Raw genomic sequence first — 25,644 nt, forward strand, 5'->3', positions numbered from 1 at the left:
TTGGCCATCAGGGAAATACAAATCAAAACCACAATGAGATACCACCTCACACCAGTGAGAATGATGAAAATTAACAAGACAGGAAACCACAAATGTTGGAGAGGATGCGGAGAAAGAGAAACCCTCTTGCACTGCTGGTGGGAATGTGAACTGGTACAACCACTCTGGAAAACTGTGTGGAGGTTCCTCAAAGAGTTAAAAACAGATCTGCCCTACGACCCAGCAATTGCACTGCTGGGGATTTACCCCAAAGATACAGATGCAATGAAATGCTGGGACACCTGCACCCCAGTGTTTTAGCAGCAATGTCCACAATAGCCAAACTGTGGAAGGAGCCTTGGTGTCCATCGAAAGATGAATGGATAAAGAAGATGTGGTCTATGTACACAATGGAATATTACTCAGCCACTAGAAATGACAAATACCCACCATTTGCTTCAACGTGGATGGAACTGGAGGGTATTATGCTGAGTGAAATAAGTCAATCAGAGAAGGACAAACATATATGGTCTCATGCATTTAGGGAATATAAAAAATAGTGAAAGGGAATAAAGGGGAAAGGAGAGAAAATGAGTGGGAAATAACAGAAAGGGAGACAAAACATGAAAGACTCCTAACTCTGGGAAATGAACAAGGGTTAGCGGGAGGTGGGCAGGGGGTTGGGGTGACTGAGTGACGGGCACTGAGGGGGGCACTTGACAGGATGAGCACGGGGTGATATGCTATATGTTGGCAAACTGAACTCCAATAAAAAGAAATTTAAAAATAAATAAATAAACAATAAATAAATAAATAAATAAATAAATAAATAAATAAATAAATAAAATGACTGCTTTGGAGCACACAGAAAAGTATAAAGTCCATTAGAAATCTGCCTTCCCTGCATTCTTATGCTCTGAGGTTTCTATTCATTTTTCAAAGCAAACAAACCTGAGAGTCCAGCAGGCTGTACAGCCAAGCACTCGTGAGACCAGACCCCATGTGTTAACAAGGCTCCTCACTGCCCGTATCTCAAGACACGGGACAGCTTCTGAATTTATGGATTCAAAGAAGAATGGCCTTTCCCTGGCATCATAAGTTACTATTCCGAGCCACATCTCTCAAGGAGAATTGACAGCCCAGTCAAGATTTAATTCATCCTGACTGTAGAGGCTCACCCTTTGTTTCAGCTTATGTGTAAGGGAATTAGATGTTTTCCAATACTAACTTCTTACTGTTGGGGTCTTTCCTGCTTCCAATACCCATCCTTGGTTCAATAACATTTTATATTGATGTAGTCTATATAATAATCACCTAAGAAGAGATCAGAGTCAGAAAGACTATATTATCCCAGAAGTCAAAGGAACACTTTTTTTTTTTCAATCTATAGGCTCTTTTCAAATGGGTTACTTAACTTCCAGAAAGTATCAGAGATTAACTTAGACCCACTTGTCACACCCAGGCTAAGATGATTCAGCAATGTGAGTAAAGTCAGGACTATGGTGGAAAGATGAGATATTACAAGAGAAAAGGCTGCTAACTGGAAATATACAATGAAAATCCATCAAAATTAAATCCAACAGCTCATTTCTTGCACGAGACCTTGCGTTAGAGGAAAGAAAATACAGATTACATGTTGTATAATAATGTGGTTCAGGGTAAGAGGCCCCTCTAATATCATAAGAGTGTGAGGGTCATGTTCCATAGGAACATACTTTTTCTGAGAATTATCTACCATGAGCCTGGAATGGATTCTGATTATGAGGCAACAGTTAAGCAATAATTTTCTCAAGACACACAAGGTACTTTTCCAGAGAGTAAGAAGAAGCCCTACCTGGGATCCATATTGGCTTTTCAAGGCTGTTCAGTCTTTTCAAAGGGGCTTAAAGTACTCCTCACTTCATCTTACACTTCTGTTTAAAGAGGGACTTCAATTCTATTACAGCTTTTATCATATTATTTTCATCAACGAAAGAATTGCAACACAATGCAGAAAAGGAGGTAGTCACACTGCACTTACATGTTTCTCTGTGAGGATGACTCTCCCCAGTAACTGATCTTCCAGACCTTTCATGGTGACAGTGAAGTCAATGATAGAGGTCCGAGCACTTATTTCAGGCGTGTAAACTGGATTGGGCAGCTTCGTGGTGATGTAGAGTCTGAAGCCATCCATCACATCTACTTCCTTATCACTGACTTTCACCTTTATTATGAAAATAATGTTAAAAGTAATAAAACAAAAAACAAACAAAAAAAACAAAAAAAAAAAACAAAAAAAATAAAAGTAATAAAACAATATACACCCTACTGTGTCCTTTGCACAGGATCAAGCATTGCTTTAAGTAATTATATAACTGGAGATCTTTGTATACTGAAAAAGAAGTGGTCATCAGGTGTTCAAATGGCTTCAAAACCACTAGGATGAAAGGAAGGGAGATGGGTAGGAAGGAAGAGAGGGAGAAAGTTCAATGTATGCCACTATATACCACAAATGTAGAATTTAGCACCAAAATTGGTGCAATCATACCACAGAAGTGAGATGGATTACCCAACCAAAATTTGGTGCAGAGGTCAAGACTGATGGCATCACACATGCACCAAAAGGGTATGAAAAGGTTTATTATTCACATAATGAGATTTCTTGTGAGATTAAAGTAGGCCCCTGACCAGGTCCCAAAAATTGATTGAGACAATAGGGAAAAGCAGCTATTTTAGGGTTTTATAGTGATGAGGGCTAAGATAAAGATTTCCACACAGGGCATGAACAGAGGATTGCATGGTTTGAATATCCCACCAATGCCAAAAGAGAGAGACCCAGGTTTTCTTATCAGCTTGCCCAGATTTGGGACAGAAGAGGGGAGGATCATGATGGATTTTGAAAGATGTCCACAGTAAATCATCAAAATGGAGTCAGACTCCATCACCCACGAGAAGTAGATATTTCTAAAAGGACTGCTCTTGAAAACTTTAATCCCAACTCAGGAAGTAGAGAAGAGAAAAACAAATGCCTCTTGCCACTGACTCGAATTTCAGTTGCTGCCTAGTGAGAAAATCTCATCTATGTGACATTTATCTGGCCTGGTGGTTCTGCACATTATTATCAATAGGTTTAACCTACCTTAAAGGTAGACCCAGTCTTAATGAAGTTCCTCTCCAAAACATTATCCAGTGCTGGATCTAGTTCCTCCCCAACATCTTCAATAAGTAAGGGCCTTCCAAGAGAAAGACTGTCCTCCAGGTGGCTTCTGAAGTACTTGTGATTTAGAGATGTGATCTAGAAACAAGATCCAAAGATTGCTGTTGACAATATCATGATGCAATGCACAGAGATGACAACATTACATGGTGCCTGAGCATTCTGTCACAGGACACAAATACAGAGATCTTTAGAGATCTTTATTTAAAACCCATACTTGGTGAGATTGTGCAGAAAGCTTAAACTGTTTCCATCCTTTTCCTTAGCTGACTATTATTCCCCAGTGCAACTTATCTTCTCACCGCCACCACTTTTGTGATAAATAATAATGGAATAACCATGAAGTATCCTTGTAAAGGGCTATACACTTACTGTCATACAACTTGACCCTGCTCTGTTCATCAAGAAGGGATTTAGGCTTTAACAGAGGAAAATTTGAAACCTTCAAAAGACAGCATTAGTAGAGATCCATATGAATGTAAATGCAATTTTTAGAAAAGATTTTAATATTAGAATTTAGGATTTCATCTATTACTGCTCTAAGATTACAATCTCTATAATTTTCAAATGTTTGTTTATTCTTGGATTCTTGGTCATCTGGGGCCATAAAACTTGACCAGTAGCATAAATATATTCAAACACAAATTACCTGCAGTTCATTCTGGCTTTCTTTATTTTTAATCCAGATCTTCCCTTGAGTCTGTGGATCAATTAACAAAGGATAGCGAGATGCCTTTGTAACAATAATTCCATTCTGAATGGATAGGTCATCATTTGGCAGACCTTGGAGGTTCCATTCACTAATAGTAGGAGCATCAATCAACATCTCATTGAGATTTAGATTGTTTCCAAATGGGATTTCCCTGACTTTCATTTCCTTCTGCCAGTCATATAGCATCAGGTTGCGAAACTCTTGGTTAAATGGACCAGAATAAGATAGAAAAGCTGTAGCCAATAATACATCCCCTAAAACAGAAAACAAACACCACTGAAATACTTTATAATCAGCCTTCTAATTGTGCAGAATATTAATCATTTTTTAAAGGCAACCACTCTTTTAAACTAATTTCCAAAAACCAAACTGCAACTACATGTTGCTGTGTCTTGGTGAAAAAATAGCAGTCCATTGTTAAATAGGGTCCAAATGGTCCACCAAGTAATACCTGCTAGTAGTCAACCACTAGGTTATTTTGACTCTGGTCGGATGTGAGAGTATAACTTTGAACGTAAGAGATACAAAACCTAAGAAGACAGAGCTTCCATTTCCAGTGATGTTGATCAACATAACCATTCTCTAAGAGGAGAATTCAAAGGTGACCTGATAGGTCATTAATATATCTAATAAGGGCTACATAGATGCCAGACCAATATTTATCCTTCTGAAATATCTTGACACACACACAAACACAAAGGAATTTGAAGGACTAGATAGTTGGTTTGTATTCTAATAAAAGTTTCAGTTTGCTAAATTCCCTAACATTGTCAACACACAATCTGACTAATAAAGGCACCTACACACCTACAAGTCTTTTTGTTTGTGCGGCAAACTCTTTACTTTGTTCTGTCCATCTTTCTTTCTCTCCTGCCAAGCCACCGATCAGTGTGGAGGCAGTCTGCATCTTCCGTCTGCACCGCTCCGCATCTTCAAGCAAGGTCTAAAAAAGGGCCAGAATCAAAAGAAAACTTCTGTTCAGAAAAATACAGCCTCCAGCTGAAGAATATAATTTTAAACCGTTATATATTATCTGCCCTTCTGAGACCTAGGAGCCATTTATCTCACAGGAAGCCTAAGATTTAATTTCTGTGTGCCTGTGTCAAAGCCCATCTCTTAAATCTTCATGTGGGGTCCTGAGCCAACAGGTCACACTCTCCCCAGGTGTTAATAATTAAGAGATAATAGAAATCTGCATTTATGACTTTCCTATAAGGAAAAATAGAAATAAAATACAAACATATTACTAATATACACACAAAAAAGTAATACAATACATACCCTTACTTGAAAATCAGGATTCAGGAGGGGCAAGATGGGGGAAGAGCAGGGTCCCCAAGTCACCTGTCCCCGCCAAATTACCTAGATACCTTCAAATCATCCTGAAAATCTACGAATTCGGCCTGAGATTTAAAGAGAGACCAGCTGGAACGCTACAGTGAGAAGAGTTCGCGCTTCTATCAAGGCAGGAAGACGGGGAAAAAGAAATAAAGAAACAAAAGGCCTCCAAAGGGGAGGGGCCCGCGAGGAGACGGGCTGAGGCCGGGGCCGAGTGTCCCCAGGACAGGAGAGCCCCGTCCCGGAGGAGCAGGAGCTGCACCAACCTTCCCGGGCGGAAAGGGGCCAGCAGGGAGTTAGAGCAGGACCCAGGAGGGCGGGGATGCCCTCGGGCTCCCGGGGACACTAACAGGCACCTGCGCCCCGGGAGAGTGCCCCGAGCTCCCTAAGGGCTGCAGCGCTCGGCGGGACCCGGAGCAGCTCGGAGGGGCTCGGGCGGCGGCTCCGCGGAGGGGGCTGCGGGGCTCCGGGAGCGCGAATCCAACAGCGCAGGCCCCGGGGCACAGGGTGCCGGGACACAGCCCAGGATCCGGCCTCCCCCGGGACAGGCAGAGGCCGGGAGGGCCCAGGACAGCGAGGACGCTCCTGCCCCGAGCTGAGCAGATCAGCGGCCCCGCCCCGGAGCCTCCAGGCCCTGCAGACGGAGAGCCCCGGAGCTACTGCGGGGGCTGAATCCAGGGCTGCAGAGCTGGCCCCGCCGCTGCGGTTGTTCCTCCCGGGGCCTCACGGGGTGAACAACCCCCACTGAGCCCTGCACCAGGCATGGGGCAGAGCAGCACCCCAAGTGCTAACACCTGAGAATCAGCACAGCAGGCCCCTCCCCCAGAAGACCAGCGAGACGGACCGGTTCCAGGGGAAGTCAAGGGATTTACATTATTCAGAATCAGAAGATGCTCCCACGTGTTGTTTTTTTGGTTGTTTTTTGTTGTTGTTCTTGTTTTTGTTTTTGTTTTGCTTTTTGATTTGTTTGCTTTCCACAACTTCTTTTTTCCTTTCTTTTTTTTTCTTTTTTATTTCCTTTTTTCTTTTTTCTTTTTCTCTTTTCTTTCCTTCTCTCTCTCTCTTTTTCTCCTTTTCCCAACACAACTTGTTTTTGGCCACTCTGCACTGAGCAAAATGACTAGAAGGAAAACCTCACCTCAAAAGAAAGAATCAGAGACAGTCCTCTCTCCCACAGAGTTACAAAATCTGGATTACAATTCAATGTCAGAAAGCCAATTCAGAAGCACTATTATAAAGCTACCGGTGGCTCTAGAAAAAAGCATAAAGGACTAAAGAGACTTCATGAATGCAGAATTTAGATCCAATCAGGCAGAAATTAAAAACCAATTGAATGAGATGCAGTCCAAACTAGAAGTCCTAACCACGACGGTTAACGAAGTGGAAGAACAAGTGAGTGACATAGAAGACAAGGTGATGGCAAAGAGGGAAACTGAGGAAAAAAGAGACAGACAATTAAAAGACCATGAAGATAGATTAAGGGAAATAAACGGCCGCCTGAGGAAGAAAAACCTACGTTTAATTGGGGTTCCCAAGGTGCCGAAAGGGACAGACGGCCAGAATAAGTATTTGAACAAATCATACCTGAAAACTTTCCTAATCTGGGAAGGGAAACAGGCATTCAGATCCAGGAAATAGAGAGATCCCCCCCTAAAATCAATAAAAACCGTTCAACACCTCGACATTTAATAGTGAAGCTTGAAAATTCCAAAGATAAAGAGAAGATCCTGAAAGCAGCAAGAGACAAGAAATCCCTGACTTTTATGGGGAGGAGTATTAGGGTAACAGCAGACATCTCCACAGAGACCTGGCAGGCCAGAAAGGGCTGTCAGGGTATATTCAGGGTCCTAAATGAGAAGAACATGCAACCAAGAATACTTTATCCAGCAAGGCTTTCATTCAGAATGGAAGGAGAGATAAAGAGCTTCCAAGACAGGCAGGAACTGAAAGAATATGTGACCTCCAAACCAGCTCTGCAAGAAATTTTAAGGGGGACACTTAAAATTCCCCTTTAAGAAGAAGTTCAGTGGAACAATTCACAAAAACAGGACTGAATAGATATCATGATGACCCTAAACTCATATCTATCAATAGTAACTCTGAACGTGAACGGGCTTAATGACCCCATCAAAAGGCGCAGGGTTTCAGACTGGATAAAAAAGCAGGACCCATCTATTTGCTGTCTGCAAGAGACTCATTTTAGACAGAAGGACACCTACAGCCTGAAAATAAAAGGTTGGAGAACCATTTACCATTCAAATGGCCCTGAAAAGCAAGGGTAGCCATCCTTATATCAGATAAACTAAAATTTACCCCGAAGACTGTAGTGAGAGATGAAGAGGGACACTATATCATACTTAAAGGATCTATCCAACAAGAGGACTTAACAATCCTCAATATATATGCCCCGAATGTGGGAGCTGCCAAATATATCAATTAATAACCAAAGTTAAGATATATTTAGATAATAATACACTTATATTGGTGACTACAATCTAGTGTTTTCTACACTTGATAGGTCTTCTAAACACAACATCTCCAAAGACACAAGAGTTTTAAATGATACACTGGACCAGATGGATTTCACAGATATCTACAGAACTTTACATCCAAACTCAACTGAATACACATTCTTCTCAAGTGCACATGGAACTTTCTCCAGAATAGACCACATACTGGGTCACAAATCAGGTCTGAACCGATACTAAAAGATCGGGATAGTCCCCTGTATATTCTCAGACCATAATGCCGTGAAATTAGAACTTAATCACAACAAGAAGTTTGGAAGGACCACAAACACGTGGAGGTTAAGGACCATCCTGCTAAAAGATGAAAAGGTCAACCAGGAAATTAAGGAAGAATTGAGAAGATTCATGGAAACTAATGAGAATGAAGATACAACCGTTCAAAATCTTTGGGACGCAGCAAAAGCAGTCCTGAGGGGGAAATACAGCGCAATACAAGCATCCATTCAAAAACTGGAAAGAACTCAAATTCAAAAGCTCACCTTACACATAAAGGAACTAGAGAAAAAGCAACAAATAGACCCCACCCCCAGCAGAAGAAGAGAGTTAATTAAAATTCGAGCAGAACTCAATGATATCGAGACCAAAAGAACTGTGGAACAGATCAACAGAACCAGGAGTTGGTTCTTTGAAAGAATTAATAAGATGGATAAACCATTAGCCAACCTTATTAAAAAGAAGAGAGAGAAGACTCAAATTAATAAAATCATGAATGAGAAAGGAGAGACCACTACCAACACCAAGGAAATACAAACGATTCTAAAAACATATTATGAACAGCTGTATGCCAATAAATTAGGAAATCTAGAAGAAATGGATGCATTCCTGGAAAGCCACAAACTACCAAAACTGGAGCAGGAGAAATAGAAAACCTGAACAGGCCAATAACCAGGGAGGAAATTGAAGCAGTCATCAAAAAACTCCCAAGACACAAGAGTCCAGGGCCAGATGGCTTCCCAGGGGAATTCTATCAAACGTTTAAAGAAGAAACCATACCTATTCTACTAAAGCTGTTTGGAAAGATAGAAAGAGATGGAGTACTTCCAAATTCGTTCTATGAGGCCAGCATCACCTTAATTCCAAAACCAGACAAAGACCCCACCAAAAAGGAGAATTACAGACCAATATCCCTGATGAACATGGATGCAAAAATTCTCAACAAGATACTAGCCAATAGGATCCAACAACACATTAAGAAAATCATTCACCATGACCAAGTAGGATTTATCTCCGGGACACAAGGCTGGTTCAACACTCGTAAAACCATCAATGTGATTCATCATATCAGCAAGAGAAAAACCAAGAACCATATGATCCTCTCATTAGATGCAGAGAAAGCATTTGACAAAATACAGCATCCATTCCTGATCAAAACTCTTCAGAGTGTTGGGATAGAGGGAACTTTCCTCGACATCTTAAAAGCCATTTATGAAAAGCCCACAGCAAATATCATTCTCAATGGGGAAGCACTGGGAGCCTTTCCCCTAAGATCAGGAACAAGACAGGGATGTCCACTCTCACCACTGCTGTTCAACATAGTTCTGGAAGTCCTCGCCTCAGCAATCAGACAACAAAAAGACATTAAAGGCATTCATATTGGCAAAGAAGAAGTCAAACTCTCCCTCTTCGCCAATGACATGATACTCTACATAGAAAACCCAAAAGCCTCCACCCCAAGATTCGTAGAACTCATACAGCAATTTGGTAGCATGGCAGGATACAAAATCAATGCCCAGAAATCAATGGCATTTCTATACACTAACAATGAGACTGAAGAAAGAGAAATTAAGGAGTCAATCCCATTTACAATTGCACCCAAAAGCACAAGATACCTAGGAATAAAACTAACCAAAGAGGTAAAGGATCTATACCCTAAAAACTATAGAACACTTCTGAAGGAAATTGAGGAAGACACAAAGAGATGGAAAAATATTCTATGCTCATGGATTGGCAGAATTAACATTGTTAAAATGTCAATGTTACCCAGGGCAGTTTACATGTTTAAGGCAATCCCTATCAAAATACTATGGACTTTCTTCAGAGAGTCAGAATAAATTATTTTTTTTAATTAACTTTTATTGGTGTTCAATTTACCAACATACAGAAAAACACCCAGTGCTCATCCCGTCAAGTGTCCACCTCAGTGCCCGTCACCCATTCCCCTCCAACACCCGCCCTCCTCCCCTTCCACCACCCCTAGTTCGTTTCCCCTAGTTAGAGTCTTTATGTTCTGTCTCCCTTCCTGATATTTCCCAACATTTCTTTTCCCTTCCTTTATATTCCCTTTCACTATTATTCATATTCCCCAAATGAATGAGAACATACACTGTTTGTCCTTCTCCGATTGACTTATTTCACTCAGCATAATACCCTCCAGTTCCATCCACGTTGAAGCAAATGGTGGGTATTTGTCGTTTCTAATTGCTGAGGAATATTCCATTGTATACATAAACCACATCTTCTTTATCCATTCATCTTTCGATGGACACTGAGGCTCCTTCCACAGTTTGGCTATTGTGGACATTGCTGCTAGAAACATCGGGGTGCAGGTGTCCCAACGTTTCATTGCATCTGAATCTTTGGGGTAAATCCCCAACAGTGCAATTGCTGGGTCGTAGGGCAGGTCTATTTTTAACTCTTTGAGGAACCTCCACACAGTTTTCCAGAGTGGCTGCACCAGTTGACATTCCCACCAACAGGCCCTTTCTGGCCTGCCACGTCTCTGTGGAGAGGTCTGCTGTTACCCTAATATTCCTCCCCATAAAAGTCAGGGACATTTTTTCTCTTGCTGCTTTAAGGATCTTCTCCTTATCTTTGGAATTTGCAAACTTCACTATTAAATGTCGAGGTGTTGAACGGTATTTGTTGATTTTAGGGGGGGATCTCTCTATTTCCTGGATCTGAATGCCTGTTTCCCTTCCCAGATTAGGAACGTTTTCAGCTAGGATTTGTTCAAATACATATTCTGGCCCTCTGTCCCTTTCGGCGCCCTCAGGAACCCCAATTAAACGTAGGTTTTTCTTCCTCAGGCTGTCATTTATTTCCCTTAATCTATCCTCATGATCTTTTAATTGCTTGTGTCTTTTTTCCTCAGTTTCCCTCTTTGCCATCAACTTGTCTTCTATTTCACTCACTCGTTCTTCCACCTCGTTAACCCTCGTCGTTAGGACTTCTAGCTTGGATTGCATCTCATTTAATTGATTTTTAATTTCTGCCTGATTGGATCTAAATTCTGCAGTCATAAAGTCTCTTGAGTCCTTTATGGTTTTTTCTAGAGCCACCAGTAGCTGTAAAATAGTGCTTCTGAATTGGCTTTCTGACATTGAATTGTAATCCATATTTTGTAACTCTGTGGGAGAGTGGGCTGTTTCTGATTCTTTTTTTTGAGGTGAGGTTTTCCTTCTAGTCATTTTGCTCAGTGCAGAGTGGCCAAAAACAATTTGTATTGGGAAAAGGAGAAAAAGAGATAGAAGGAAAGAAAAGAGAAAAAGAAAAAAGAGAAAGAAGAAAAAAAGGGGAAAAAGAGAAGAAACAGAAAGAAAAAGAAAGAAAGGAGAAAAAAGAAAAAAATAAGGGGGGGTGGGGGAAGCAATCAGAAATCAAGAAGAAAGAGAGAAAAAAAAAGCACAAAAAAAAAAAAAAAAACACGGGGGAGTATCTTCCGATTCTGTGTACTTTTAAGTCCCTTGACTTCCCTTGGAACTGGTCCGTGTCGCTGGTCTTCTGGGGGAGGGGCCTGCTGTGCTGATTCTCAGGTGTTAGCACTTGGGGGAGCTGCTCTGCCCCTGCCTGGTGCAGGGCTCGGTGGGGGTTGTTCACCCCGTGAGGCCCCGGGAGGAAGCCACAGTGGCGGGGGCAGCTCTGGGACCCTGGAGTCAACTCCCGCAGTAGCTCCGGGGCTCTTCGTCTGCAGGGCCTGGGGGCTCCCGGGCGGGGCCGCTGATCTGCTCAGTTCCAGGCAGGAGCGTCCTCGCTGTCCTGGGCCCTCCCGGCCTCTGCCTGTCCCGGGGGAGGCCGGATCCTGGGCTGTGTCCCGGCGCCCTGTGCTCCGCGGCCTGCGCTGTTGGATTCGCGCTCCCGCCCCGCAGCCCCCTCCGCGGAGCCGCCGCCCGAGCCCCTCCGAGCTGCTCCGGGTCCCGCCGAGCGCTGCAGCCCTTAGGGAGCTCGGCGCATCTCCCGGGGCGCAGGTGCCTGTTAGTGTCCCAGGGAGCCCGAGGGCGTCCCGCCTTTCTGGGGATCCTGCTCCAATTCCCCGGGAGCCTTTCCGCGGGGAAGGTTGGTGCAGCTCCTGCTCCTCCGGGACGGGGCTCTCCTGTCCTGGGGACACTCGCCCCGGCCTCGGCCCGGCTCCTCACGGGGCCCCTCCCCCTTGGAGGCCTTTTGTTTCTTTATTTCTTTTTCCCCGTCTTCCTACCTTGATAGAAGCCGAACTCTTCTCAGTGTAGCGTTCCAGCTGGTCTCTCTTTAAATCTCAGGCCGAATTCGTAGATTTTCAGGATGATTGGATGGTTTTCTAGGTAATTTGTTGAGGACAGGTGACTTGGAGACCCTGCTCTGCCCCCATCTTGCCCCTTCCCCAGAACAAATTATTTTAAGATTTGTGTGGAATCAGAAAAGACCCCGAATAGCCAGGGAATTTTAAAAAAGAAAACCATATCTGGGGGCATCACAAGCCAGATTTCAGGTTGTACTACCAAGCTGTGGTCATCAAGACTGTGTGGTACTGGCACAAAAACAGACACATAGATCAATGCAATAGAACAGAGAACCCAGAAGTGGACCCTGATCTTTATGGTCAACTAATATTCGATAAAGGAGGAAAGACTATCCACTGGAAAAATACAGTCTCTTCAATAAATGGTGCTGGGAAAATTGGACATCCACATGCAGAAGAATGAAACTGGACCACTCTCTTTCACCATACACAAAGATAAACTCAAAATGGATGAGAGATCTAAATGTGAGACAAGATTCCATCAAAATCCTAGAGGAGAACACAGGCAACACCCTTTTTGAACTTGGCCACAGTAACTTCTTGCAAGATACATCCACGAAGGCAAAAGAAACAAAAGCAAAAATGAACTATTGGGACTTCATCAAGATAAGAAGCTTTTGCACAGCAAAGGATACAGTCAACAAAACTCAAAGGCAACCTACAGAATGGGAGAAGATATTTGCAAATTACATATCAGATAAAGGGCTAGTTTCCAATATCTATAAAGAACTTATTAAACTCAACACCAAAGAAACAAACAATCCAATCATGAAATGGGCAAAAGACATGAACAGAAATCTCACAAGAGGAAGACATGGACATGGCCAACATGCACATGAGAAAATGCTCTGCATCACTTGCCATCAGGGAAATACAAATCAAAACCTCAATTAGATACCACCTCACACCAGTGAGGATGGGGAAAATTAACAAGGCAGGAAACCACAAGTGTTGGAGAGGATGGGGAGAAAAGGGAACCCTCTTACACTGTTGGTGGGAATGTGAACTGGTGCAGCCACTCTGGAAAACTGTGTGGAGGTTCCTTAAAGAGTTAAAAATAGACCTGCCCTAGGACCCAGCAATCGCACTGTTGGGGATTTACCCCAAAGATACAGATGCAATGAAACGCTGGGACACCTGCACCCCGATGTTTCTAGCAGCAATGTCCACAATAGCCAAACTGTGGAAGGAGCCTCGTTGTCCATCGAAAGATGAATGGATAAAGAAGATGTGGTCTATGTATACAATGGAATATTCCTCAGCAATTAGAAACGACAAATACCCACCATTTGCTTCAACGTGGATGGAACTGGAGGGTATTATGCTGAGTAAAGTAAGTCAATCGGAGAAGGACAAACATTATATGGTCTCATTCATTTGGGGAATATGAATAATAGTGAAAGGGAATATAAGGGAAGGGTGAAGAAATTTGTGGGAAATATCAGAAAGGGAGACAGAACATAAAGAACTCTGGGAAAGGAACTAGGGGTGGTGGAAGGGGAGGAGGGCAGGGGGTGGGGGTGAATGGGTGACGGGCACTGAGGGGGGCACTTGACGGGATGAGCACTGGGTGTTATTCTGTATGTTGGCAAATTGAACACCATAAAAAATAAATTTATTATATAAAAAAAGAAAATCAGGATTCTCTCTCATGTTAAAGTTCTAGCATCATTAATGCTTTATCTAAGTCCACATCTCCTTTTACTTTAGGTGAAGCTTTAGATTATCTTCAGTTTGTTCTGTTCTGAGGCTTTCTCACAAATCCCAGTGACACCTGACTCAGCTGGTCCCTCTCTGGTGCTCTGTGTGTCAGTAAAATACCTTGAACCAGGCTTCCATACACTGTTACCATTCAATGTTCCATTCTTAAAAACTCATAATCTTCTTTCTCTTTAAGACAACTGCCAATGCTACTTGTAGAAACTTATATGTATGAAATAATAGTGGGGACAGATGAAGATTTAGCTACAGGACCAGTCACAGGAGGTTCATTTATAACATACGTATATGTTACACATAATGCATAATTATGTTATATCTGCTAAATGTCTAATACTAGAGGAATATTTAAATAAATTATGGCATACCAGTGAATAAGAATACTCTGTAGCCATTAAAAATTGTCTTGTAAAAATTTTTATAACCAAGAAAGATATTCATAATATATTACTAAGTTGAAAATTCAATTTAAAACAGTATGTATTAAATTATATTATATATTCAAATGTTATACTTTACACATATTTTCAAATATACATAAATCAAGGAAAATGTTCAGATAGGAAATGATAAAGAGCAAATATTTTTAGTGTTCATTTCCAGGATTCCCTAAGGTACACGAACTGCTTTTGTAATTATAACACAATACCGTGTTTTTCAAAAGCAAGATATTTATTATAGTTTGTTCTCTGGGATTCTATTTTCCTTTCCCCCTAGACTTAGTGAAGGAAACCTAAAAGCCCAGCAGAGGTATACTCCTACATCTATATTGCCCATATTTATTTATTTGTTTGTTTCTCCCCAAGGAGAAAAATGCCAGCTGGGAAGAATATTATAAATAATTTATTTCTGCCTACCTTTGAAACAAACTTTTCATGTAAAAGACATTTTTAAGATTAAGTTTTCTTCCCAAAATTCCCCATCTCCACTCTCAATTGGCCAAATAAGAAAATGGCCAGGGCCCTCCTCTCTGGCTTTTTTTTTTGGGGGGGGGGGTAGCTCACACTTCTTTAGGGGATGTAAGTAGCAGGAAGGGAGAGGAGATTTCTGAGAGTGCAGGAGCCAGGAGCAGCTCTACCCTCTAAGCCTGGCTGGGGCAGTGAGCAGACTTCCCTGGGTTCCTGGGGCAGTGCCCCGGCCCACTCTCTGTAGTGTTCCCAAGAGTGTAACTAGATGTCCAGAAGGATGAGGGAAGTTGACCCCCATGAAGGCACTGCCCTGTAGAAGAACAGGGCACACACTCCTTCAGGGGACAGCACAGACCTGGTTCATGAGATTAGGCGTCCGACTGTGATGAACTGGATTCAAGGCCCTTCCCCTACCCATCCTCTGTAAGTCCTCTGTAAGCCCCCTGGACTCCCATGGAGTTCATTAGGGGAAAGGAGCCACAAAGTGACTAAAGGTCAGGTTCAATGCCAGCACATTAGAAGCAGATGGACTCACAGGTAGATTTCGTGTTAATTTTAAAAAAACTTGACATTTGTGGAAACAAGTGTTGAAGTCAGAGCCATACCTTTACAGTAGCACCTCTTGTATGGTCCTAACAAGCAGTAGATGCTCAAAACCAAAAAAGCATATTGTATGAACTAATGCAAAAATGTTACAATTCAAACATGGTAACATGAGGCTTAAAATATTTTCAGTATATTCAGTAGCGCCTCCAAATATAAGTGAGTGTCCACCACGGTAAATAATTATCACACCTTCCTCGTAGTTTCTAAAGTAGACTTTCAAATTGCAATGCTGATTTTCTCTTTATATGATGATAACTGAATCTCAAAGAGTATAATTAATAAACCCAAATAGGTGTTATACAATTACTTCCCTAAAATTTCTAAAAGGCTCTTATTTTGCTTTCAGGAGTTGAAGTATCACACATTTTGCACAGAGTAAAACTGAAGTGTTCATCTAGGTTCTCTTGTTGGGACTCCCATAAGAAACTGGGCTATCACAGCAGGAATCTCAATCATGACCAATGAAGACAAAATGGGCAGGAGGAAAGTCCACAAAATCAAGGAAAGAACAGAGTGAATCTATCTCTTATTTACCAAACACAGGATTTACCAGAGGCAAATACAGATTTTGTAGCACCAGAAGCTTATATAATGTGTGGGGTCCATCTACTTCAAGAAAATCATTAGAGATTTACAAATACAAAACTCCCAAGTAAATGAGTATATAGATCGAAAGGGAAAAAATCATGACAAAGTCCTGGTGACTTAAAAACTCAGGTACCTTTCCTCTGAAATTTCTAAGTATTTTATCTGAATGCTTATACACAAATGCATGCCAATCATAACCTGGTTTCCCTCCCCCTAAAACACCCTACAAGCCCCAGGAACCCTAGCACCTAGGAGCCTGTGCACATGAGGAGCTCTGAAGCCTAAGCTACACTGGCCTGTTTTAAAGCTTCCTGGATATCCAAAAGGAAAGAAGTCCCAGTGGAGCTGGAGTAATTGGTATAAATAAGATAAATAACCTATAGCCCAGTAGATCAGAAATGTATGAACCCAGATTCTGAAAGATTCTACAGCTGCTATTTTGTAGACTAAGTTGAGAAGACTGTAGATGGTTATTGTCATCAGATGCAACCATGTGGCCAGTCACATTAGTCCAGCAGAGAGGCCTGAAGTGAACACCAGAAGGCCAAGGTCTAGTTCAGACTGTTCAGCCCTATGATGAGGAGCCACCCCCTGGACTTCTTCTTTCTCCAAAAGGACTATAAAATATATAAATTTCTTCTTTCTCCAAAAGGACTATAAAATATATAAAATATAGTATATTTTTATATATAAAAATATTCACCTTGCTTACCTTGCAAGATTATTTCAAAGATTTAATAAGATAAAGTAGGAGACATGATTTGAAAAACATAACAAAATGTGCTACATGGCAGGCTGTTTTTGCCACCATCAATAAGAGGACTCAGATATGTTCCAGAATGCCTCCTACCTTAGCTGACCATCCCAACCTCTCACCAAGGTCCTTAGTATGTGTTAGAAACAAACTCTAGGGTTTAGTGAAGGATTATGTGCTGTTTATGTACTATGTATACATTAAATCAATCCCTGCTGAGAACCAACCTCTTGGAAAAAGAAAGCATCAAAGGAAGGAAGGGTCTACTATAGGTATGTTGGTGTATGATAGTCCATTCCATGCCAGAGAACAGTTACCTGCTTTTCGGTCATGGCCTGTTCATATTCAGCCTGCACCACATCAAGCTCTGCTTGCTTGTCATCCAGCTCAGCCTGGGCCTTCTGCAGATCCTGCATGGCCAAGATGTAGCGATTCTCCTGTACCACCAAGTTGGCCTGCACAGGACATACGCACGGTGAATAATGCGTGTGTGCAAACCAAACAGCCAGCATTTCAGAGTCTGAGACCTCAGCAATATTTATACCTGTTTTCTGTTCTACCTCTGGAGTCTCTTCAAGTTGCATTAAGTCAAGGTCAAATCTTAACGTGGACTTGATATAAATGTTTATAAGCAGAAAATTATAATACATTCAAAGTCAGCACATTTTTTCCAAAAAGCACCAGATAGTAAATATTTTAGACATTTTGAGTCAAGGGGCAAAATCAAGGCTATTTTATTCAGGTACTTATCTAAAAACCATTTAAAATAAATGAAAAAACTCTTATTTTACAAAACATACACATAGAGGTTGTGAGCTAGATTTGGCCTGTGGGCCAGAGTTTGCTGGTCCTTAGATCAGAGCACTGCAGTATTAAATGCCCATGGGTAAATTATGGAACACTGTAATATTATTGTAGAAAAAGAAAAAACTGAATATTGAGAACTCTCTGCCTAGTAAAACTCATCACTATTGATAAGGATATTAAAACAAGATAAAGAATAGAAATAGTATATACTGCATGTAAAATGCAGATTTTGTGAGTTGTGGTGATCTTGATGTTGTTCTTGTAGTCTTCATATATTGTTTGCCTTCCATAAACGAACTGATGCCTTGAACTGTGATTTTTTAAAAAAAATATTTTATTTATTTATTCATAAGAGACACAGAGAGAAAGAGAGGCAGAGACACAGGCAGAGGGAGAAGCAGGCTCCATGCAGGGAGCCTGATGTGGGACTCGATCCCAGGTCTCCTGGATCATGCTCTGGGCTGAAGGCAGGTGCTAAACTGCTGAGCCACCTGGGCTGCCCTTGAACTGTGATTAATTAAAAATATTTGTTTTCAGGAAGTTACTAAATTTGACTCAAGAGATGTATTCAAAAGCAGTATTAGCAAAAGATAAGATGTAGAAAACAGTCCATGCTTATAAGAATTTAGATGCTTTAAGGGGATCCCTGGGTGGCACAGTGGTTTGGCGCCTGCCTTTGGCCCAGGGCGCGATCCTGGAGACCCGGGATCGAATCCCACGTCGGGCTCCCAATGCATGGAGCCTGCTTCTCCCTCTGCCTGTGTCTCTGCCTCTCTCTCTCTCTCTCTCTCTCTCTCTGTGAACTATCATAAATAAATTAAAAAATTTAAAAAAAAGGAATTTAGATGCTTTAAACAATTTTTTGGAGTCAAAATTTTCCTTTTTAAATCTCTAAATTGTTAAAATTGTTTTAATGGGGATAATCCACTATTAGGGCCACATTCTTTCTGGAGTGTTTCAGAAGAAAAGATTATCTTGAAAAAAATTTTTGAAATAAATTATTTTCCCGTCTGAAAACCTCAGGCTCCCAAGTTTGGGCAGAATAATCCTTTAAAGGAAAGTCAAAGTTCCATAACTTACTAGAACCACTGATAGGCAAAACTACAGTTTAAAAAAGATCTAACTCTTGGGACATATTCTTGTCAGGTCTGCTCTATACTGCACCTGTTGCCATGGCTTAAACATAAAAGAAAAGCAAGGTAATGATGCCAAACAACTCACTGAAGCAGTAAACTAATGTCAAATGATCACAGCCCCAGAGATTTTGAATATTTTCTAGAATTTTACTCAGAAAAAATAAATTAAAAGAAAATTTAATGAAGCTCTAAAAAGTTGCTAACCAAAAAGTACAGAATCCCTTCCAGTCTGCAGCTCCATGCAGATCACTTACACTCTGTGAGCTTCCGTTTATCCATGAAGATATTGAAAATCTACCTCCTACAGTGTGTGTGTGAGAGAGGATTAAATAAGATAACATGTAAATACCCACAGCTGGTGCCTGGCCTACAACAAGAATTACATAAATAATAGCTGTTTTTGTCCGAGTATAATATTTAAGTTTCTACTGTTACGAATGTTCTGTTTATAGGGACTGATATTTACTGGTTTTCACAGTTTTCAAGGAGAAATATCATTATCATTAACTTGAATGGAGTCTGAATTGTTATTAGCCGATATTTAAGTTTATTCACTACTAGATGTCACTGGGTCCATTGACTGGGATTGCCGGAAGAAGCACAGCTCCTTGGTGTCCCCATCACTGCTTAGTGTTGAGGAGGTTCCACCTGGAGTGTAAGAAGTGTCCTTAAACTGTCCTCATTCAGAAGCAGGAGCTGGCCAGAGAAGTCCCTCCAGGAATATATGAAATGAGGGGCCTTGGTCAGTGATGCTTCATACTAATGTACGCAGAGGTGCCCAGTGATAATCTGCACTCTCTCTATTTCACCTTCTCCTTAAGCAGGGAGTATGCAGACTCTCTCTAATTGCACTCATTTTCATGCCTGAACATTCCGAGAGACCTGACACATTCTAGGCTCCCAGAGGCTGGGAGCTGAGAGGCTGGGTCCTGATCACTTCCAGGACCAACTTCTCAGAAAGAAAGGTGGAGGTTCTAGGAGTAAGTAAAAGGTTCCCCCTTCTGACAGTGTTCTCTCTTCACTTCCAACTGCAGGATCATGTTGTCGTATGACCGTGGGGGGGGGGGGGGGGGGGCTAAAATGTCCTGGAAAATCCCAGAGGAAGGGATTTTCTTGTTCTTATGTAAACCTTGATCAGAATGGCCATTATTTGGTACTGATTTCAGCTCATTTTATTTAAAATAATTACAACAAAATAAAAGCTACCCATCATAAATTCAACAGTAATTCCCTTAAAAACACTATATGCTTACTCACTAGAAACATTTGCAAAAGATGTCCTGTATTTTTCATTTGATAGGGTAGTTATAATTCAGGCAATATCAGAATGCCCATTTTGAGCTATGCTGGAGTCTTCAATGGTCCCAGAATTCATCATATCGACAGCATGACATCAATTATTTGCTCTCAAATTCTCTAAACTAAATGAGTCATTGTTCCTTTAAGTTCCCTTAGGACCCCAAGGGGCTTCAGCCCCTGAATAAATGACCCAGGTATGGTAACAGTTAGAAAATAAAATGGGATTTGCAACCCTATCCATATCTTCTTTCCACTTATGATTATTTTTATCATGATTATTAAACTCCTTGGACGGCTTACAACCATAAGTGGGTTTCAGTTGATGGTTGAGAAAGATTAGACTCATACAAGAGCAAAATAATCAACCAGGCCACACGTGTGATTTTTGAGACATTGGTATGCCATTTCTAAAACATGTATTTGCCTCTCCATCTGCTGCAGACAGTCTCTGATGGTGGAGGAGTATGTGCCTATGAAGCTTAGAAATGCAATTACTCAAAGGGAAACAGGCATATTATCAAATCACATTGAAGAACAGATGACATTCAGTTTCTTTCCTGAGGAACAAAGGAAAAGAGTAAGAATACCATGTCATAACTTATAGCCCAGACTAGCCACCAATTGTGTGCAGACATAAGATTCCCTGGCAGGAGATCTTGGACATCGCCAGGAGATTCTATGCTATAGTTTTCAGTGTTTCTTTTTTCCAAGTTGACACTGTGGAAGAAAAATATCCAGGATCCCACAATGGACTTGGCATCCTTGTAAAGAGTCCATGCTTAAAGGTTCATACAACTCTGATTAGAGAGGTATTACAGAGAAGAGAAACATCCTGTGCTCAGCCTTTCTGTCACTTGCTCTCCCATGGACTTGAATACACCACCAGAGGCTAAAGGCTCCTATGCTATATGAAAAGGCAAAACTAATTGACCTAAGGGGCTTTATAGGCATGTATTGCACAGTTCTACCTAGGAGACTCACCTTCAGAGGCAACACTTCTCTGTTTATAGAAAAGAAGGCAGCCATGGCTTTGGTCCAGGAGCAAAGACCAGCTACGTTCCCACATACACGTTTAGCCGTTTCAATGTTGTAGTCTGTCATTTCAAAGTATGGATTCAAAAATTCTATCACTTCTTCATTTATTGTGTCTTTTGGGAATTGCTATGAAAGAAAAGAGTATAATTAAGTCAAAATACTTTTTTCCACAAAGTCATACTCACATTATGTCATTGAAATTACTGAACAACGAGGAAGGGATGCATGATATCACATTTTGCTGATATTTCAGGATATTGGGCTAAAGTCATGAAAGTGAAAACAGGGCAAGCAGTGATAGCAAAGAAGTCAGAGCTTACTTTAGCTTCTGTGAATAAGAGATACCAACCCTAAATAAATGTTCTGGGACCCAGGAAAAGAGTAAATTATTTAGGTGATGAATACTAAGATGGTTACATTTTCATGTCATTAATCCTAAATAGGTGAATTGTATAAGCCCATAAAATCAATAATGGAAAACAAATATACTCAGGTATATTCAGCCTAAGGACAAAATATATTTAGCATTTAGCAGCAACTAAATGCTTAATACATTTAAACAGAGGTTCTATTAAACTCATCTGAAATATAAAGGTTACAACCTAGACATTAGGCTCTGAGGGCAATAATAAATTTAATTTAATCATAAAATTATCCAGAATATGAGAGAACTGTTATCTTCTGAAGGGATAAAACTTAGAAATAGTAGCAGAAGTGGATTAAGAACACTTTTTTACATCAACAGAAGACTGGCCAAACAACAAAACTGGGCCCCCTCAAGCAATGTTCGCTCATCTTAAAGATAATCAGATGTTCTCCAAGTGGAAAGGAATGCAGCACCTAAATAAAAGCTTTCACAGAACATACACAAGGTAGGGTGGAATACACACTATCATTGAGAAATCTTCCAGTACTAGTTTCTTTTATGACACTAGAGAAATAGTGAAGCCAGAAGAATATTTGGGAACAATGGAAAGACAGTGGTGACAAAAGACAAATGGCAAGAGAGCTTCCAAGAGCAATGGTTGTGCCACCAGGTACATAGGATGGGAACCTAGAGTAACCCATCAGTATCCTATGTGAAATCTGATTCCACTGTCATGTTTTTCTGAGAAAACCTCTTCAGTCTCCTCTATCACCACTGCCATTCCACATGCACTCAATCAGTGCCACACACACTCAGAGTGTCACCTCCCCTCCATTCATCGACTGATGAATGGATAAAGAAGCTGTGGTATATATACACAATCTATTATTACTCAGCCATCAAAAAAGAATGAAATCTGGCCATTTGCAAGGACATGGATAGAACTAGAGGGTATTACTCTAAGTGAAACAAGTAAATCAGAGAAAGGCAAATACCATATGATTTTACTCATATGTGGAATTTAAGAGACAAAACAGATGAACATAGGGAAAGGAAGGAAAAATAAAATAAGAGGAAAACAGAGAGGGAGACAAACCATAAGAGACTCTTCATCATAGGAAACAAACTGAGAGTTGCTGTAAGAGAGGTGCATGGGGGGATGGGGTAACTGGGTGATGGGCATTAAGGAGGGCATGTGACATGATGAGCACTGGCTATTATATGCAACTGATGAATCACTAAATTTTACCCCTGAAACTAATAATACACTCTAAGTTAACTAAATTGAATTTAAATAAAAATATTTTTTAAAAAAGATGTAGAACAACTTACTGCTGGCAGATGTGTAAACTGACACAGCTATTTTTGAAAACTCTTTGGCACTCTATATAAAGCTGTTTAAATGTATAGAGATGGTAGCTACACTTGTGATGAGCATAGCACAATGTACAGAATTGTCTGATCACTATTGCACACCTGAAAAACATGTAACATGTGTCAACTATACTCCAATCAAAGAAAACTTACAGCTATTAAAAAAATGTAAAATCAAAGACCCAGAAATCCCATTCCAGAGTACAGAGCCAACTGAAATGCAAATACACCCACCAAATGACCTATAGACCAACTATCATAGTAGCTTTATTTACAATAGCCAAAAACTGGTAACAACCCAAAAATCCATCAACAGTCCAATGGACAAATAAATTGAAATGTATTTCAGGATTTCACACTGTGGTTGTTCATACAAGCTCATGAGGAAACATTGCTAAATTTTCAGGAATTCTGTACACTGCTTGTTAAATAGAACTGTTATTAAGAATTTATATAAACTTAGTTAAATAAATTTCCCTTAAAATAAAAATAATGCATAGTAAAATAAACACTTTCTATTATTTTACTACACTTTACCATCTATGTTTTGAGGTCATCTATATCTATTGTATCTACAAGGTGGTACATACCTTATATTCGACTATGTACCTCTCCCCAGCCCTACATTCAGCAAGATCATTTTGGTAGCTTGAAATTGGCCATTGTGGGGATATTTACACCGTGGAAATTGGCAAACACTATAAATCTCCCAATACAGAGAATTTTTATATGTGATTATACCTCAATAAAGATGGTAAAAAAATTTTGTATATTTGTGCAATAAATTCTTTTCTGAAATTTATTCTACTAAAGGGTTCAGACACTCTAATGAAGTCTGAGTCCCCTCTCAGTCCATCATTATTGAGCTACCAACCTGTAAATTCTGTAAAAAGTTTCCTGCAGTCATGAGTTTTAAAGATTCCTGCCAGGAAGGGATTGTACAGCTTTTTTCCAGGTCAATTTTCACTGCATTAACTTTCCTTTGAAACAGGAGCAGCACACAATCCATGATCCTCATGATGAGGTGAGGGGGTCGGCCCAACGTGCGGACAGTGGCGATGTCTGAAGGCTTGATGGTCTGTGAGATGAGAGGAGGTCATCATCCAATCTCAGAAAAGAAAGTGTGAACAAACCTATAATCTCTAAGTGCTATTTTGACAGAGGAAAGCAAGCATTTTTGAGTTAGATTCAGAGTCATAATGTTTAGATGCATAGTTAATCCCAAAGAAACACATGTCCTAAAAAGTTCAAACTTTTACAATTCAAACTGACAGCAAGAGGAGACAGTGAGGGAAATGCTGGTGAGTAGCTAAGGAGCTGTGACTTCTTTAAAAACATACAGACCACTCTGTGTCAGAAAAAAAAAGAAAGTGTGATCTGAAAGAAAAAGAATACTCAGCACTCAGGGAGCTACAAGGATTTCTCAACTCTAGTATGTGCAGTGCTTTCTACTCATTAGTTATATGGGTCAAGAATCTGCCTCTTTAGCATCCCCCCAGATTTGTCACAATGGGCTGACACCGGCAGGTAGCCCCAGGGCTGACAGATTGAATAATTAGAGGTTTCTGAGCTGGGAAATTACCTTTAAATTGATGGAACTTAAGCAATACAAATTTCAAGAACTCAGATAAGTCCTGTCCCATTCTGAGAGATTGGAGTATGGAGATTCTGAGACAGTAAATTACTTAATAGTCACATAGAATGATTGCGGTTACTGATAACTGCTCTATCTCTTACACTGTGGAATAATTTTTAGAAAAATACTAAGTATAATAATCTGATACAGTCCTATTTCTAGGACAAATCATGTACACTAATCTCTTCCAGATCTTTTTTTTTAAGATTTTATTTATTTATTTATTTATTTGAGAGAGAGAGACAGAGAGAGAGTGCAAACATGATCTAAGATGCCATATGCTCAGTTTCCATGATGCCATTAGGTATCATGAGCTCAGTAAAGGTTCAGAAGTGTCTTTACACTATCAATATATTATCTCTGTTGATCAGAGACTCTTAGTCTAAAGCCAAGATGCCCCCCAAAAAGAAAGGGAGTGGGTGGGGTTCAGGATCTTGAAGAGATCTGCACTCCCATGTTCACTGTAGCATTATTTATAATAGCCAAGATATAGACACAATCTAAATATCCACCAATGGATGAGTGGATAAAGAAATGCAAGAGATAGATGATAGATAGATGACAGATAGATAGATAGATAGATAGATAGATAGATATAGATAGATAGTGTGTATGCATGTGCAAGTGTGTGTGTCTTTCTGTGTGTGTGTGAGTGCCTATGTACAATGGAATATTATTCAGTCTTTAAAAGAAAAAAAAAAAGGAAATCATGCCATTTGAAACAACATGGACAGACCTAGGGGCCATTTTGCCAAGTAAAATAAACCAAATACAGGAAAACAAATACTATATGATTCCATTTATATGGAACCTAAAACAGTCAAGATTCATAGAAGCAGAGAATAGAACAGTGGTTGTCAGGTCTGGCAGGAGGAGGAAGTGGGGAGCTGATGGTCAAGAGGTACAGATTTTCAGTTATACAGAATAAATAAATTCTGAACAGCTACTACATGGCACAGTGCCTATAGTTAATACTGTATTATATATTCAAATTTGTCAAGAGGGCAGATTTTAGATATGATGTTAAATGTTTTTACCACATAAAACAGCAACAATAATATTAAAGGGAGCAGTGTGGGGAGGGGGGATCTTTGGGAGGTGATGGACATGTCAATGGATTTGAAGGTGGGGATGGTTTCACGGGTATAAACTTAATTCCCAAACTCTCAG

General features: G+C 40.5%; 1 protein-coding gene across 1 annotated transcript in view; it reads right to left on the minus strand.

Annotated features, from left to right (window-relative positions):
- The window catches only part of DNAH5 (dynein axonemal heavy chain 5), a 213,886-nt gene that overhangs the window by 38,293 nt on the left and 149,949 nt on the right, over nt 1–25,644 (minus strand). The window contains exons 59-65 of the mRNA XM_041731659.1: nt 23,713–23,916; nt 21,044–21,223; nt 17,138–17,275; nt 4,695–4,830; nt 3,825–4,141; nt 3,098–3,253; nt 2,000–2,182 (exon numbers count right to left, since the gene is read on the minus strand). Of these exons, the coding sequence (XP_041587593.1) occupies nt 2,000–2,182; nt 3,098–3,253; nt 3,825–4,141; nt 4,695–4,830; nt 17,138–17,275; nt 21,044–21,223; nt 23,713–23,916 (1,314 nt within the window). The remainder of the gene's footprint in view (nt 1–1,999; nt 2,183–3,097; nt 3,254–3,824; nt 4,142–4,694; nt 4,831–17,137; nt 17,276–21,043; nt 21,224–23,712; nt 23,917–25,644) is intronic.

This window comes from Vulpes lagopus, chromosome 17, assembly GCF_018345385.1.
Source record: "Vulpes lagopus strain Blue_001 chromosome 17, ASM1834538v1, whole genome shotgun sequence".
Lineage (NCBI taxonomy): Eukaryota > Metazoa > Chordata > Mammalia > Carnivora > Canidae > Vulpes > Vulpes lagopus.